Source organism: Gadus morhua, chromosome 9 (assembly GCF_902167405.1).
Source record: "Gadus morhua chromosome 9, gadMor3.0, whole genome shotgun sequence".
NCBI classification, from domain to species: domain Eukaryota; kingdom Metazoa; phylum Chordata; class Actinopteri; order Gadiformes; family Gadidae; genus Gadus; species Gadus morhua.
The window spans coordinates 20,676,865-20,694,476 of NC_044056.1; the positions used below are offsets into that span (position 1 = coordinate 20,676,865).

At 46.2% G+C, this 17,612-nt stretch overlaps 1 protein-coding gene across 3 annotated transcripts in view; it reads right to left on the minus strand.

The window, feature by feature from the left end:
* Window positions 1–250: 250 nt before the first annotated feature.
* The window catches only part of sema4ba (sema domain, immunoglobulin domain (Ig), transmembrane domain (TM) and short cytoplasmic domain, (semaphorin) 4Ba), a 39,341-nt gene continuing 21,979 nt past the window's right edge, over window positions 251–17,612 (minus strand). For all 3 annotated transcript variants that reach the window (XM_030366227.1, XM_030366228.1, XM_030366226.1), the window contains exons 3-15: window positions 10,705–10,865; window positions 10,298–10,360; window positions 9,858–9,956; window positions 8,426–8,537; window positions 8,080–8,196; window positions 7,574–7,731; window positions 5,949–6,130; window positions 5,391–5,541; window positions 4,850–5,060; window positions 4,625–4,740; window positions 4,082–4,239; window positions 3,886–3,977; window positions 251–3,645 (exon numbers count right to left, since the gene is read on the minus strand). In XM_030366227.1, coding sequence (XP_030222087.1) covers window positions 2,831–3,645; window positions 3,886–3,977; window positions 4,082–4,239; window positions 4,625–4,740; window positions 4,850–5,060; window positions 5,391–5,541; window positions 5,949–6,130; window positions 7,574–7,731; window positions 8,080–8,196; window positions 8,426–8,537; window positions 9,858–9,956; window positions 10,298–10,360; window positions 10,705–10,865 — 2,435 coding nt within the window. In that variant the 3' untranslated portion in view covers window positions 251–2,830. The remainder of the gene's footprint in view (window positions 3,646–3,885; window positions 3,978–4,081; window positions 4,240–4,624; window positions 4,741–4,849; window positions 5,061–5,390; window positions 5,542–5,948; window positions 6,131–7,573; window positions 7,732–8,079; window positions 8,197–8,425; window positions 8,538–9,857; window positions 9,957–10,297; window positions 10,361–10,704; window positions 10,866–17,612) is intronic.

Genomic DNA, 17,612 nt, shown 5'->3' on the forward strand with positions numbered 1-17,612 from the left:
AATGATGCCGCGATGTGATGATGACGCTGAAACACGTCATTGCTTTTCATAGTAGCGTATGACCATGCGTACGCCGATGGCCATATGTATTCAACAAGCTTGAGATATCTTACAATTAGGATGCTATGGTCGCCCAGAGCCATTTGCTGATCTCTTTTAACAGCTCTGTGGTAGCCTATTTCAAACGCAGTTCTGGTTAGTTGCCACAAGGGGGAACTGATGAGAACACAATAAGGAAATGAAACATATATATAGCAATTTAATCTTTATTTGAAAAATTAAAATAAAGTGCTTTTATATACAGTACAATAAAAAATAAAAACAAACAGCAGTGATGTATATTACAAAAATACAATTCACAATATTTTTTTACATTGGCAGCTGAATTTACAATACTTTTTTCTTTTTTTTCTTTTTACATCAAAAACATTTCTTATAATACATTTTGACCAATCTGAGCAATTTGCACAGGCACAAACAGAAAGCTTGGCTAGTGGTCATATACGAGAAAGTAGGCAATGATACTGCAAAAACGCTGGCTTTCAGAGTGCCTATGTTAGAAACTATGAAGGCAGATTTGTTTTATTTTTTTAAAAGCACTACTGTACATCTTTGACTAAATAACTAACATTTATTGTTCTGTTCTTGGCAAAATTATTATTGTTCCAATGACAACCACTACAGTAAAGCTGCCATGTATTATTATTAATCATATTATTCATTAATACTCATGTATTATCATCGTAATTATTATTTGTAACAGTCTTTCAAAAGTACATGTGTTTTTGTTGTTGATGTTGTGTTTCAGTCATAACATGTCCCATCATTGAAAGCTGTACAATTTGTTTTTGCTTTTACGCAAACTCAATTTCATTTATTGTGTTATACTTCAAAATAAAGCCAGTGGTTATTTTCCTGTGCTACACTTCAAAGAATTCAACCCCTGCCCTGACGAACCAACTGTAAAAAACACAACGCAAATCCTTTTCAACATTGTTCAAAATATCAATTTTCTGCCGTGCTTTGGCCAATCATGTCAGAACGTGATTCTGTAGCCGTTAGAGTATCTAGTATCTATGCCCATGGTGCTGATTTAATCGTTTTTGTATTTCAGGAGGCACATATTATGATTATTACATTTTACTTAAAGGCATCACACAATTTCCCATAGGCAGGTTTGGTGCCAAATTGAAAACCCAGCCAAACTAAGGCTCGTTTGAAAGTATGTGCAAAATCAATGCATTAAATTGTTCAAAATAACTTTTTTGTATCATTGAAAATGCTGTTGTTTTTGTAAAATAAAATAAAACAATAACTAATGTAATCTTTAATAATACTCAACACTATGTGACTGGTCTTTGGAGTAATGAATAACACGTTGAACATGATTACCAATCATAATGATAACAAAGGATGTGTTAGGCTGAATTCAAACATTGTGACAGAGAATAGCTGTTTTTACCACTAAAAGTAGGAAAAAACTTGTATCTATGAACTATTATTTTCTTTAAGGCAGTAGATTTATTTGCTGTTGTTTTAATGATGCCTGGAATTTCATTGTCATTGTACCTGTCATTCTAGAAATTCTTAGTGACTGAAGTGTTCCAGCAAAACAATTATCTATGAACCCACATCTTTACTATCATCATATAATCTTCCTCAAACATTTAAAACATTATAATGACCAGCGCTCTGTGTGTGTGTGTGTGTGTGTGTGTGTGTGTGTGTGTGTGTGTGTGTGTGTGTGTGTGTGTGTCTGTGTGTGTGTGTGTGTGTGTGTGTGTATGTGAGGGTTGGGGGGGGGGGCATCAACATTCCTCTATACAACTCCCATGTGCTTGCAGTCTCAAGGTGAGGTTCACCCCACTTCACATTTTTTACTTTGCATAGTCTGCCTGTTTGGTGAACAACAGCATAATACCTGGAATGGGGTTATTCCCTTTCTCACATTATTGAAGGAAAAGCTTGACCAAAATCACCGGCATTTTACATACCTATACAAACAACACTATGAAGCCAAATGTATTGAAGTCCAAATTTTCCAATATGTTTTTCTTTGTTGGAAATATCCTCAAATTGTTAAGCAACTCATGGAGAAAAATGCCCCATTCTTTCTTAACATGTGCTCATTTGTGCTTTCTTTCTTATCAGAACAAATGGTCCCTTGATTTATATCAAAGAGAAAGCGATGACATACCATACCATGGCTGCACAGGTATGTAAAGAAATGTGTTTTTTCTCTTCATAAAACTCCAGGCAAAAGTGTTTCTTGTGGATTGTGTGTATTGAACTCCCGAAGGGTTCATGGTGAACAGCTCCTGTGAAATACAGGATCTAAATGGGCTCTGGGTCTTTTGAAGGTCTTTTCAAAGCTCCAACACTCATCTGTCCTTTCAAAGCATTACAAGAGGTTGATTTGGACGGACATGTAATGCTAAGAACTGTTAGAAATCCAAGAAGGATCGCGTAGGACAGCCTCCTCTCTGTATTCACAACGCTGTTTGAGGGTTGTGGAAATGCTTCACAAGTCTGGAGGCAAACCCGCATGTGAGTGCATTTGAAAAAAATAAGCATTTGTGTAAAAGTAACAAAAGGAAATGTGTATGGATCACAGAAACAAACTCAGGAGACAAAAAGTGCAAAAGGCTGTGTTATAAAAATGACGGCCGTGTGGAGTTTGAAGCTATTCAGTGTCCTGTTCTGTTCTCTAGGGTGTGCTTGTCGTTTTTTCCCCGCAAGTGCTCGCAAAAAGTCTCCTTTCTGTTTGGGGCTCACCGGGTCGGTCACTGCACACGCAAGGGTGCGCCCCGCGTTAAATCCGCATCGAACCTCACACAATGGAGTCTTTGATCTCGGAGCCCAGCCTGACGCGCGGCCGAGGGCTGATGGGCGACACCGCCACGTGGCTCTCCTTCACGTTCAGGGGCCTGCTCTCCGACTCCGAGAAGCTCTTGCTGTTCTCCGGGGAGGAGCACTCGTGCTGCGGCGTGCTGCAGATGTAGTTGTCGTTGAGCGTGTGGTAGCCCTTGTGGTCCGGCGCGGCCACGGCCGCCGGCGAGCTGCCGTTGAGCGGCAGGCTCTCGGCGGGCTTCCCCGCGACCCTCTGCGGCGGCGGCAGCATCTTCTTCTTCTTCTGCTGCATGGCGGGACACTCGCCCTCCTTCAGCATGGACTTCATGCGGTCGCGGTTCCTGTACACCACGAACAGGGAGAACACGAGCAGGGAGAAGGCCAGCAGGGCGCACACCACGATCAGCTCGTTCCAGTAGGTCTTGGTGCTCTGCAGCGAGCGGCTCTCCCCCTGCACGACCACCGTCTCCCCGCGGGGCGGCGCCGAGGTCCCGGGCCGGCCCGCTGCCGGCGGCGGCGGCGGCTGCGGCGTGGTGTTCTCCCGCTTGGCCTCGCCGCGCACGCAGTAGTTGGCCAGCAGCTGCTTGAAGCCCTCCTCCACCGACCAGCAGACGTAGGTGTCCTGGCGGTCGGCCTGCGCCACCACCACCAGCCCGCCCTCCGGGCTGGGGTAGTGGAAGTGGCCCGCCGTCTCGCCGTGCTCCCAGCGCCGCTGGGCCAGGTTGGAGCGCAGCTTGCAGGGCAGCACCTTGAAGGTGTTGGCCGGGATGATGATCGCCTGGCAGGGGGTCGCCTCTTTGGACCGGGGGGGGAGATCAGGAAACATTATAAATAAGAACCTTTCACTGTCTTTTAATTAAAATAAATTACAAGAACCGATTTTGAAAAAGATTCTGCTCGACTAAAATGCGATGCTTGAGATTATAACTCAACAAACTGAAGTGATGAGGTCATTGGTAGTTTTCATGTCATTTAATTCATGCGAGTGAATGAAAGATAAAAGCTAGATGCCAGAGTGACAGGGTCCCAGCTTACGTGTCGGCGGAGGTCTAGCGAACCGCGGGCTGGGCACGCTCCTGTTGCAAATGGCCGACGTGTCGGCGTCATCCACATCCTGCTGCCAAACACTGAACACACACACAGACATTGCAGTCAACAAGCTCCCCAAAGTATAGCCGACTGAGCTCAGAGGGCCCATCTAATATTCTCTGTTCATTATAAAGACACACACCTGCCGGGGGGCACCTGTCTGATGTCCATGCACTGCCTCCCGGTCCACGCGCAGTAAGGGTCCCTGGAGAGGACACACTCTCCACAGCTTTGGTAGTTGGAGCAGTTGGCCACCGGCACCTCCACCAAGCCAGACAACGTGGACACATAGAGCAGGCCCTGTTGGGGGGGGGGTCACAGGAGAAAAGGGGAGTTATCGGTCGTATTAGTTATTGGTCACAAGTCTTTCCCCGCGTCCCTCACTCAGCGGCAGATGGATGATATTTTCTCCGAATCAAGCGTCTATTTCATTTCCCACAAGTCAAACAACACAAGAGCAATAGAGAGGACTGGATCCAGGAACCATTTAAGCTCATCTTAGCGGCTCCGCTTACAGGGCCTGTAACCATAATGTAATCATAACAGCCCCCGTTGAAGCCGCTCCTCCCAAGGAACCTCTAAACAGATATTGAGGTATTTATGGCAAGACTCCTGCAATTAGGTATTTCACTGAGATCCTCACTACTCCCAGATAAACACAGAAACAAACCAAACTCTACCCTACCTTTTCAGAGTCCAGTTCGATGTGCTGCACTGGTTGTCCGTCAGGGAAGATCACCATCTCCTCAATGATGTACATCTTGTTGTTGATGTTGATCGCTTTGTGAAGCCTCCCATCGTCTGATAAAAAAGAAAAAACATTATTAGCATATTGAGCTTTGTCGGTGAGGCTGTTTGACATGACGACATGGCGCATTACACTGGATCAGGGGACAGACGCGTGGATTACCTGTGCCGATGAACAGCACATCGTAGGCCTTAGGAACGGCCTGGAACTGGTGCACGGCGATCTGCGTGTAGCGCACGTTGCGCTTGAGCAGGAGGGGCTGGCTGCGGATCACGCTGTCCATCAGGAAGTGGTCCTTCACGAAGTTCAGCACCTTGTCCGGCATGTGCAGCGAGGACGGGATGTCCTGCTCCCTGGCTCCGTTGGTGATGCACTACAAAAGCAAACACATGGAAACTAACCAATTGGAATACCCAACAGCCAATCAGAGAGAGATGCTGCCTCTCGCCCTTCCTGTATGAGTCCCCTTTCTCTGCGCGTGGTGATGTTGTGTGATGTATTTCAAATGAAGGAAAGCTGATAGGAAATTAAAGAGGGGGGGAGAGGGGCAGATGCAGTGATGTGTTTCAACCGAGACCCTGGGTGAAGCAAGCTTGCAGACATTTTCCTCAGTCCCCAACAGGCATTCTGCTGATCGCTGGCCTTGACGTAGATACTCTGTGGTTGAGTGTGTTTAGCCAGGGAGGTGTACACGGGAACTCACGGCTCCTGGGCGCGGCTCCGGGACCGGGTGATTGTACGTGTACCACTGCTGCGTGTCTCGGTTGACCTCGCGGTAACGCCCGCTGAAAGCCTTCTCCACCTGGTCCATTGTGAAGGAACATACCGCCGAGCTGCCAGACGCCCCTTTATACCTGGGGAGACACGGAGCAGCCTGTAAGAGGCTGACTGCATACACGCAGAGGTCTGGGGTACAGTACGCTGGATACACATTTGAGCCGGCCTACATACCAGAAACATAAGTCAGAGGAGCGTATTTACAAAGGAGTCATTTGGCAGACACTTCAAGCCGAAGTGACGTACAGTGGATTGATTAAGATAGCTGTGGTCAAACAGCAGGTAGGGGCTAGGCTACTGGCAGAAGGAGACCTACAGGTAGACTTCAGATATTGGGCGCTGACCCCGTAACCACCAGACTACCATCTGTTGCCATTCGGATAATAAATAGCAATCCATGAGGATCATATTGACATATCTGAGACAGGGGCTTTTCAATGGACAGCCACCGATAGGTGATGTTTAAAGGGAACAGCCTAGTCACCATTGAGACGTGAAGACTCCATAGAAGACCGTGTTCCTCCAGTCTTCAGGGTGCGGCGTCAACACAAACATGTCCTGGATGATGTTGAAGGGGAAGCCGTCGTCAGGCAGGGAGCACAACAGTTGGGCCTTGAGGAAGGTGGTCCACTTCTTCTGCAGGACCCTCTCGCCTCCTTTGTCACCCTGCAAAAAATGAATGGAATAAGATCAGAAACTAGCAGTTCAACCCGCTGACCACTAGGTGGAGCCACTCTATAGAGGGTGACCAGTCTGACCGAAAATGAGGGCGAGCCATCACAGATGCTGACCTAAGCCCTGCAGTCCCTGCTTCAAGTGGGTTCTTTACTTTGGTGATGTTTAATTCACAACACTTCCTCTCTGCTGTTGTTCCGGCTGGCTGGCTCACTGAGGAATCGCTTCCACGCTTGAAAGAAAACGTGGCATTTTCTATGCTTTTGTTTTCACTATAAGTGGTCAGAAACCAACAACCGTATGCTGCACTGGGACCTGGAGCTGTTTGGATTCTTTTAATTGAGAGGCATTAACCTCTCAGAGCGAAGCCATTCTGAGCCCAATCAAGTGTGCCAAACACAAAGATATTCCCTGAGGTTTTGGCCTTCTAGGTCATGAAAACAATACGCATCATTGAGACTGGCTATAGGGAGAAAATGAACAAGAAGAAAATAACAACTATAGGAACATTGGGGCGGGCACACGCTTCTACTTTCAAAGGAAGGAGGGGCATTGCTCTCGAGCTATTCCCCTTCACTGACCAATGATTTGTTCATGTTTATTTGGAACCTTGACATTTACGATGACCTTCATCTGCTGCCTGGGAACGCGTTGCCCCGGACTCATTTGGATTGAACACTCCTGGTAGGAAATGTAAACAATCTGGGAGGAGGAAACCCAAAGCACACCAGGCCCAGAAAGTGATACCATGTGAGGTCTCATGTAAACGGTGTAAATTATGCAACACAATGAGTAATGGGGCAGAGTCAAGGTTAGGTGAAGATGGATTAAAAAAGTACCAGTATCTCTTTCAGTTTTTGCACAAGAATGAACATGAAAGATCGTGTCTAGTTGTTCAACCTAGTTGTCTCCCACACTATTAACTGGAAGGAAATCACAATAAATTATCTTCCCACTCCCACTACTAGTGGATAAACCACGGATTGTCCATCTTGTGTTTGTGCTGGTAATGTCATACGAAGCATGTATGATTGGTCAGCCCCTGAGCCATATCAGGAGCTTTCTTCAGCGGTCATATCGCCTGAAACACACTAGAAATGTGAGGAGAAGACCGCGGAGAGGAGCGCACAAACAAAGGGAAACGCAGCAAAAGAAGGAATGTTGTTCCAGCACAGGCTCCTGCGTCATCGCCGATGACTCTGAACTCCGTCCACCCCAGACCAATAACAGCACAGCATTCCAACCCAAGTAAACGCAGATGGATGCAGTTGCACCACGACTCCACTGATTGGATATTAAGCAAGAGTCGACCATGCCAGAGCGGCTGTGAGGGGGGAGAGAGGGGGGAGGGGGGGGGGGGGGGTTGGAGAGAGAGAGGAGGCATGGTGAGCCGGACACCGTTCCCACTCTCCCGGTGTCGGAGGTTCTGCTCACCTTGCAGACGCGGGCGATGCGTGACACGATTGTGTTGTCGAAGAAGTCGAACTCTTTCCCGGCCTCGCTGAAGAAGAAGTAGATCTTGTCGTCGTCCCCGACTGGGTTGCCCTTGGGGAGGCTCTCTTGTATGTAGGCGGAGCCCACGAAAGAGGGCTCTAGAAGAAGGAAAACATAGAAGAAGAAAGCAGCCGGGGTGAACATGCCGTCAGCCATGATAGTTCCCGCATCCAGCAGCGATAAAATCCCCTTTACTCCCTGTGACTTCAACATCCAGCAGCAAGGGTTAAGGGAGTCAAAGAGGGGTGGCATGGAGTCTAACCTGTCAGAGCTGCCTCAAAACCCCGTTAGGAGTACTGTATTATACTTAGTCCATACCTTGTTTTGTTCTTTTGAAAACAATATAATTGGAGGATGTTTCCCCGGATCATTAGGAGAGTTTACCCTTATTTGTGACTGCACTATGGAATAAAACGTCAACCGTAAAAGAAGCACAATGACCTTACCTTGGAGCCAATTTAATGAATTTTCAGTTTTAAGTGCAGTTCCATGTCCGAGGCTCTTGTAAATAATAGGTTCATTTCCTTGGAAATTACTGACTGTCCCGGCATATAGCTCTCCATCTGAAACAAAAAACACAGAACTAAATAAACCAGGGCAATGAATTGGTTTGCCGCCGCAGTGTGGGCGTTGTACACGGCAGTGAAACCTAAAGACCCAATTTATAGCATTCTGAACCAGCTGCAGCCAATGAACTCCCTGATAGCCACAGTGGGCCATTTAGGTAAGTGTGTTAACAAAACTTTGGGGGCAGATTTACTGTGACAGAGTAACGAGCGCCGGGAGACCTACCGGCCATGATGGCGGTGGATTTGTATTCAGGGTTGAAAGGGCAGCGGCTGCGCCCGTCTTCTGTGACAATCTCTCCGCCAGAGCCTCTCACCAGAGAGAAGTCTGTAGCGTTCTGGAAAACAAACACACACAAACACACAAACACACATGCGTTAGGATTTAAACATAAAGACACAGATATGGCCGACAGACAGGGCCCTCTGTACGCACACACACACACACACACACACACACACACACACACACACACACACACACACACACACAGACACACACACACACACACACACACACACACACACACACACACACACACACACACACACACACACACACACACTCAGGCAAAAATATACACACACACTCAAGCACATATGCACACCACGATACATACACATACACACTTACAGAAACAAATGAACAAACACACACCCACATACGTTAGCATTTAAACATGATGACAAAGATATGTCTGAAAGACATATCGTGTACGCACGACGATGTGTACGCACGCACACACACACACACACAGGTAAAACTATACACAAACACTCAAGCCTACATGCACGCCGGGGTACATACACATACACAGCAACTCATGCACATACATACACACACACACACATACACACACACACACACACACACACACACACACACACACACAGACAGACAGGTGCGCACACACATAAACACACATAGAGATATGTGCACACGTGGATGCTCAAACCCTCACACATATAAACACACACAGCAGGTCTGTCTGAAAGTACAGGTCTATGGCAGAGACCACATGAGCTGTGCTGCTGGATGGTCAGAGAATCCCTGCAGCCAAGCCTCAAATGAGTGGATAGCGGTCGACTCAAGGACAGGTCATACCTTTGTGTTTATAGAGGATTGTGGTATGGGTAATCAAATGTTTGGAAGAATGAGGGGAGGTTGTTTCTTTGGAAACCTTGACTATACTTTTGGAACTTTAAAGTAGTTTTTCAACCATCTGTGTGTTTGTTTTTAAAGGTTGGACTCATGTTGATTTAAGGTCTGTCAAGATAGTGGTTGCCGGTCGTCAAGAGTTTAAAGATTCCTCTGCAATTGTACGACTTATGTTGTATTGAGCGATTTAGCAGACTCTTTATCCAAAGCAACTTACATTGAATTCCTATACATCATTAAGGAGCAGATTGGGGTCAGGCGTCTAGCTCTAGGATGCCTAAGGTAGACTTTGGTCATTGGGATTTGAACCCAGAACCATCGCCTTGGGGTCAAAACCCCTAACCACTAGAGAGACTGTCGTTCTGTGTTTAGTATTTCACAACACCGATGTGATTGCCAACTGAGGAGACAGACCAGAGTCATAATGGACTTGAAACAGAAACACACAATAAAGGGTCAGCACGACAGTTATAGATGACAGGTTCCAGTAAAAACTCACTATGTATGCACAGGTAGGGCTGAAGGCATATGTCCCACACACGTACAGATGAGTGCTGTTATAACGCAGTAAAATCTTGATGTAGTTGAAACAATCCTTCTGTTTTTGGAAAAACAGAAGAGAGCAGGGATTTTATAATGGTAAAACATAGCAGAACAGGAGAAGCTCCTTGAAGTACATTTCTAGAGCATAAACCTCTTATTAATTTCAATGAATGAATTCAAATGGTTTCAAAACACTGCTGAAACAATCCGCACACTGTGTTATGAATTATCTGCTACCACGGACAAAGAGTACTGACGCGAACCCTCTTTGACTAGTTTAACAGAAATGTGCAGGTCTAACTGGAAACCACCATGGTTTGATTCTAAAAACAGAGAGCCTACATCTGGAATTCATCCACTGTATTGTGGACTGTTCCTGCACTAGACAATTCTCACCTGCAAGTCCTTTCCTTTGAAACTGCACTCATCTCGCTTGCTTGCCGGAGTGTTCCATGTAATCTGTGGAAAATACAGTAATTGTTAGGCATGATATAAATAGCGTATCTCCAATTATGTCATAGCTCGCGCACATTTTTTTTTCTTTGCACATTAACCACCAAGGAAATGATCCACTCCAACGATGTAAATACAAATATTGGATTAGGTTAATTAAAGTAACATTTATTAGATGCATTGTGTATTTGGGTGCAAAGATACATATATATTCAAATGCAAATGGTTGTACGTTCTATATATATATATATATATATATATATATATATAGAACGTACAACCATTTGCATTTGAACTGTCATTTGTTCACTATCTGTGCTGATCCATTATGTGAATCATGCAGGACTTACATTCCTCTGCAGCCTGGGAGTGGTGATGTCAGTGAGGTCCAGAGCAAACAGGGCCTCCCGCGCTCCCAGGTACAGCATGTTGTCCTCCTTGCTGAGCAGCAGAGAGGTGAAGTTCAGCAGCCCTGGGACTGAGAAGTGTCTGGTCGTCCTCTCCTTCGCATCTGGGAGAGGGAGGAGGTGGAGCAGAGGAACGTTGAAACACACGGTTTATAGGGTGATCGGGAGGGAAACCAACAGATGGTGTGTAACTGTTGTGTGTGCGTTAGACGACAAAGTAGGCCGAAAGGGTTAGTATGTGTGCGAGTCTTCGTATTGACGATAAACAGGCATGAAGCCACTGCTCATGCTGCACACTGTGTGACCCGAACAAGGAGGGACAAAAGACTCAAATTGTACTCTAACCAAGTCTTGTTAATCATACCCTAAACTGCACTAAGATAACACAAACCCAACATCTGTTGTTGTTTTAAGCCTCACCTTAAGAACGTATTGAGATTGATTATTTGGATTGTGTGTGGTGCGTGCACATTAGGCTACGTGACCTCTGACCTGATAGGGCCTCTAACCCTATCAACGAAACGATTGACCTCCCCCCCTCGGGGGAGAACGCACGTCGCAACAGCAACAAAAGTCCCTCGGTGCGGTTAAATCTGTCCCTCAGTCCGCCGAGCAGGCTTCATCACCTGCACCGCTTTACGTAAACCAAGAACCCCACAGGAGCTGCTCTCGCTCTCTCTCTCTCACTGTGTCATTAGAGGATGAATGTAGTGTTGGGGCATGCCCCTTTTTCCTTCCTCCCTCTCTCTTGTGCTCTCTTTCTCTCTCTCTCTCTCTCTCTGAATCTTGTGTAAAGTGATTTACACTGGAGGCATAAGGAGGAAGCTACACTATCACACATTAGACCCACAATTACACTCGCACTCATTTGAACAAGAGATTTTCTGGCAGATATCCAGCCTCTGAATGTAGAGGTGGTAGTCGTATTTTAGTAAATGCCTCTACGGTAGGCTATTGGGTTTTAAAAGCGACTCAGACGATAGACCATGGTTAACCACACCTTCTTGTTGCAGTGATCAGAGTATGCAAACAAGATGCAAAGAGGGATCAGGGTTGAACTGCCACGAGCCGTACAGACATGATGAGGCTGCTGCTGCACGTTTTGAATAAGAAGCTGCTGGCAAGAATGCAAGTTTCCTGAAAACACTTATTTCAAAACCACCACCTCTTTAAAGGTTAATCCATATCTGTTGAACATTTACACTGGTACCAGGAAAAGGAAAGGTAGATGATTGTAGCTGATGTAGCTGATGTAGCTGATGTAGCTGCCGTAAAGACAACACCCCCTCTCCCCTTATCCTTCTTTCTAAATCAATATACACAACCTTGGTTCGGTGGGGGCAATTTAAAGTGCCTCCTCCTGCTTTGCCTCGCCTTGTAATTAACATTTAAGTTTAAACTCACCTTGGAGTGTTTCAACTCCAAGGCGAAGTTGGTGGAGGTTTTCCTTTTCCTGTAATAAACGTACCACAGATATTTATGGATTAAGATTTATCAAGGGGACTTTATCAAGGGTTGACCTTCAAGGGTTGACCTTACAAAGTAAAAGCAGTTGGATTAATCAGACAGGCAAACAAGAAACCTGTGTTTCAGTAACAGGAACAAAATGAAAAAATAATAATAATAATTGGAAAACATGGATTCAATGCATCCATGCATTAAATAGGGCGCATAAATGTACGTCCTAGTCCGGGGGGCACTTCTCTGACTAACATACTGCTGGTTGTTAGACCAAGCCCATGGCTGCTTCCACATCCCTTTGTATCCAGGACGAACCACATCCCTCCCACACACGTTATGCTCCTCTATTGTTGTTGACCACCTGAAGAGACACACTGTGGTGTGAGGGACCGTAACAGAGCAGGGCCAGGACAGAGCAGGTCCAGGACAGAGCCCTCTGTGGCGGTGGAACGGGAGGCCAGGCTCTGTGGTGTTGGGGCCACAGTGGAAGGGTGCTACAGAGGACAGCCAAGACCTCAGCATGCAGGTTTATCCATACACGGAAATCAATCTAAAAAAATTGAACATCCAATAGATAGAATGGGCTGAACGTAACAACGTTTCCATGCATGCAGAGCTTTATTTTTGTTTCAGCGATGATTCCACTGTCAGGAATTATTGATTGCTGGGTGATCTGACACCACAATGGTGGTTGCTTAACACCAAATTAGCCAATCCATGGCTTGACACTGTGGCCATTCACACACGTCCAAGCACTCATGTGTTACAGCAGTGTTTCACCAGCGGTTCACCCTGTCACCCGTCACGGCCCTCAGTCTGATCCCCCCAGTCTGACCCCTGAGAGGGGCAGCAGTGTGTGACTCAGAGCTCCTCTTGGGGTTTGTCCTCAAGGGGCCACCGTCTGAGCATGCTTCTTGAACAGAGCATGCATTAACACACACACACTGGGCTTGGCAGCTGTAAGCAATGTGAGATCATTACTATCATTATGTAATTAAATGTCATTTCTAGCAAATGACACTGCTTAATGGATTGCAACGCTTTTTCCGCCACGCTAATCTAATTTTGGGGTGCGACATGAATTACTCCTAGCTCTGGGTGAATCCAGAGAAGTTTGTTATTCTACTGGACTTCCAACTGGTTCCAATGTAGTTTGCAGTGGTTATTTGAAAGCCTGGGATAGCCCCCTTTAAAGGGCAATCGGGTAGTGGTCTGGTTTCAGTGTGGAGATCTGCCAAGCTTGTGATGTAGAGAAACTGACATGGGTAACATTGGGATCCCCCTTTTAAGGAGGCAGCAACCTTTCACAGCATTTACTGCTGGGCATTCTGGAAATGTAGCGATACAAACATTTGTACATTTACGTAAAGAATATCCTCCTTCATAATAACAATGGATTCCTTAGACAGAATGCAGTGCCCTTTTAGTACACTGATGTTGCTATAGCATGGGGAGCCTGTGAGAAACTTCGCCAGCGACTGACCTGGAAAAAGATCAACCTCCCTTTATTGAGCTCAAGGACAAACTATAGAATCGCAGTGGGTCCTCTTTAAGGGAGGGCTGGCCTGGTCTGTGGCCCACATTGATGTCTTTCTCCGTCAACATCGCGCCGCGCCCCTTGGGGGAACCCATGTGTGGATGTTTATTCCAAAAGCTTCAAAGAAGAATACATATCATTCATTGAATATAATATAATTGACTTTCGGTCAAGCTGAAGAAGAACGCAAACAATAAACAAGATTCGACATTCAATTATAAATATACAACGTGTCAGAGTTACGTATCTAATGTGTGAACTAAGGTTCGAGATACGAGACTACACTACTAATGCTAACTTTGTTCTTCAGCATTGACACTGTGTTGCTTGATTGCCATGTTGTTGCGTTGTCGTGGATACATCCAGCGTCTGAAGGACAGGTGTTGCTCAGCATCTGGCAGACTGAGACAAACGGCCGATCGGGCTAATTCACCAGGAGTTCGTTAGGCACGCTGCGAGCCTGCTGTTTGTGTTGTTAACTTCTGGGGCTACATCTTGTTAGCGGCATATTAACTCCACTCGTATCTTCACGCAGACCTCACGGTGGTGGGGAAAATGCTGGCAATTCAGAAATACCAGCTTCGGTAAACAGTCGGGCTGGGAGGTTTTAGTGAGAGTCGATCCACATGAAAACCCCTGTGGAAAGCCTTGAAACCCAGAGCAAGAAATAAGACTGCAGACCCGGTATTAAGATGACAGGGTCGTATAATATGCTTGATGGAAGGAATTCATAGGGACGTAGCATTGAATCTAAGTGTTATTTTGAGAAAGGATTAGTTTCCAAAAGCCGTTAACCAAGAAATGTACCATTGAGTTTATTCGCCAAAGAAAAATTGGGTTCCTATGAGTGAAAAATTGACTGCTGCTCTGTACAAACTAGACCTACTGGTCAGCAAACAAGACAGAGGTGTAAGCAGGTATGAAAATAGCACACAGACACACACACACACACACACACACACAGACGTTGCATGTGGTGATGGTGAGGATAAGGATGGCCATGAGGATATAGCAACACATCACAATCTTAATGTAACCAATCACCACGGTGTGGTGATTGGTGCATCGTGCACCAACCTGGCTGACATGATTACAAGGAGTTTTATTTAGAGTGGGAGAGAGCGATACCTCACAGGAAATGAATGTGTTTTCACAAGGTCCATTGAGTTTTAATAACGGAGCCGCCCTGCAAGCAGATGACATAAACATAAACATAAAAATGGGTAATCAATGCTCTTCCCGCTCGCGGCACGGAGAGAATGAAGGAGAAAATGTCGGATAGAAACTCACAATTAATAAGAAATAAGTGAGAGCCAGCACCATATTAGATGCCATTGTTCTGACATTCAACTCAAAGTGTTTGAGATTTGAAAAACTGTGAGTTGTGATTGATTTGTAACCATATCATCAGTGTAAAATAATATCAAACCAGATATATGGCATGTTCTAAATTTGAATTGGTAGCCCATTCAAATTTTAAAATAGTTCAAAAGCGCCGCAAACGTGGTTGAGATCAGAAGGGAAACAAAACTAGCTCTGTGCTCTGAGCCAGACTCAATCCCCTAAAATCGAGCCAACATCTGACTTCAGCCTGCTAATGTCAGAACACTACCTTATCAAGGAGTCTGGCCTCAGGGGCAGAAGCAGCACTATAACTTAGAATTAGACAAAAAAAAATAACACTGTTTCCAGTTGAGTTGCCCATTAATTTAGTCCCGTGATCAAAGCCAAATGCAAAGCTGTGCATGACATTTAAATATGCACACACAGTCTAGACAGCTGTTACTGTGTCTCCTCTCTACCTGGCTTGGCTTTATTAAAGGCATCACATCAGGCATGTCTAGAGGAAAGAAACCTCCTCAAACCTGTCAACAGGCCCTCCTCTAGTCACACGCCTCCATCTACAATACTAACCCCCTGAGCCCTATCATCTAGTACTAACCCCCTGCTGAGCCCTACCATCTAGTACTAACGCATACTGAGCCCTATCATCTGCAGTACTAACCTCCTACTGAGCCCTACCATCTAGTACTAACGCCTACTGAGCCCTATCATCTACAGTACTAACCCCCTACTGAGCCCTATCATAGTACTAACCCCCTACTGAGCCCTACTGAGCCCTATCATCTAGTACTAACCCCATACAGAGCCCTATCATAGTACTAACCCCCTACTGAGCCCTTTCATCTAGTACTAACCCCATACAGAGCCCTATCATAGTACTAACCCCTACTGAGCCCTACCGTCTAGTACTAACTCCCTACTGAGCCCTATCATAGTACTAACCCCTACTGAGCCCTATCATCTAGTACTAACCCCCTACAGAGCCCTATCATAGTTCTAACCCCTAATGAGCCCTACCATCTAGTACTAACCCCCTAAGCACCATCAAGAAGCCCCGCCCTCATCTGACTCCACCCCTCACCCTACTTTTGAACAGTCCAGAGGTCCCAATGGACCAGGGGGGTCCAATCTGCTTTATTTGTTTTGTTTTGTCTCATGGGGGGCTGGGCGGGTACCATCCAGATGCAGGGTGTCCTACAGAGGGATAAATACACCGTCCCATTCAAGTGGTCAGAGGGGGAGGCGGGGTTAAAACTGATCATGTGACGTGCCGCGCCGCATGGTCTGAGTTAAAGCGTGGAACAGAAAGCAGAGGGAAAAGCAGATGTGGACTCCGCAACGTGAACGCCTGATCCATCCTGATAGCCGCTTAATGAGATCCAGATCCAGGATTCACACCGCAACGCACACACACACACTCACACATACACACACACACTCACACATACACACACAGATGAACACATACACACTCTCACTCACAAACATCATACACACACACACAAAAACCCACACATACAAGCACACACAAACACACACACACACACACACACACACACACACACACACACACACACACACACACACACACACACACACACACACACGTCTCACTCACAAACACACTCTCTCACACACACACACACACACACACACTCACACGCACACAGACAAACATACACACACACACACACACACGCACTCACACAAACAGTCAAACACACACACACACACACACACACACATCCTGGCTCATTATTCATGGCCGATTAGCCTCTTCATTAGGGCCCAACACAGAGCAGTAGAGGGGGGCTGGGGAGGGCTGGGGAGGGCAGGGGGGGCGGGGGGCTACGGTTCAAATTTGGACTGTCCAAAATGGTGTGCTTCAAATGTTGTGCTTCATGAGTGGAGGCCGGATATCAAGCTAGAAAATACTCTACTGAAAAGGACAGAGATGAAGAGAGAAAGACAGAATGAGAGAGAGAGTACGAGAGGGGGGGGAGAAGAGAGAAAGAGCGAGAGAGAGAGAGAGAGAGAGAGAGAGAGAGAGAGAGAGAGAGAGAGAGAGAGAGAGAGAGGGAGAGAGAGAGAGAGAGAGAGAGAGAGAGAGAGAGAAAGGGTAGGAGGGAGAGAGAGAGAAAGGGTGAGGGAGAGAGACAGACAGGGAGAGGGAGGGAGAGGAGGAGGTGGTGGGTTAGAGCGAGTGGAAAAATAACTGCTCCTTGAGGCCCTTCTCTCCAGTGGCACAGTGAAGGAAACGTGACACAGTGAGCAGAACAGTGGAAAATGTCATTGGAGCACCAATGACATTTCTGATCCAGGACAGACGTTCAGGCTACTGGCTAACCACACACTTTGGATTCTCTATTTCTTTGCAGAAGCAGCTGCATGGCATTGGCGGTGAAGGAGCTCCAGGGTGTCTATATCTCTGGGATGACACAGCCCTATGTGTACGGTTCAAGGCTCACTGCAGCACTTATTGAGCCTCATAGCTTTAGCACAACAGCAC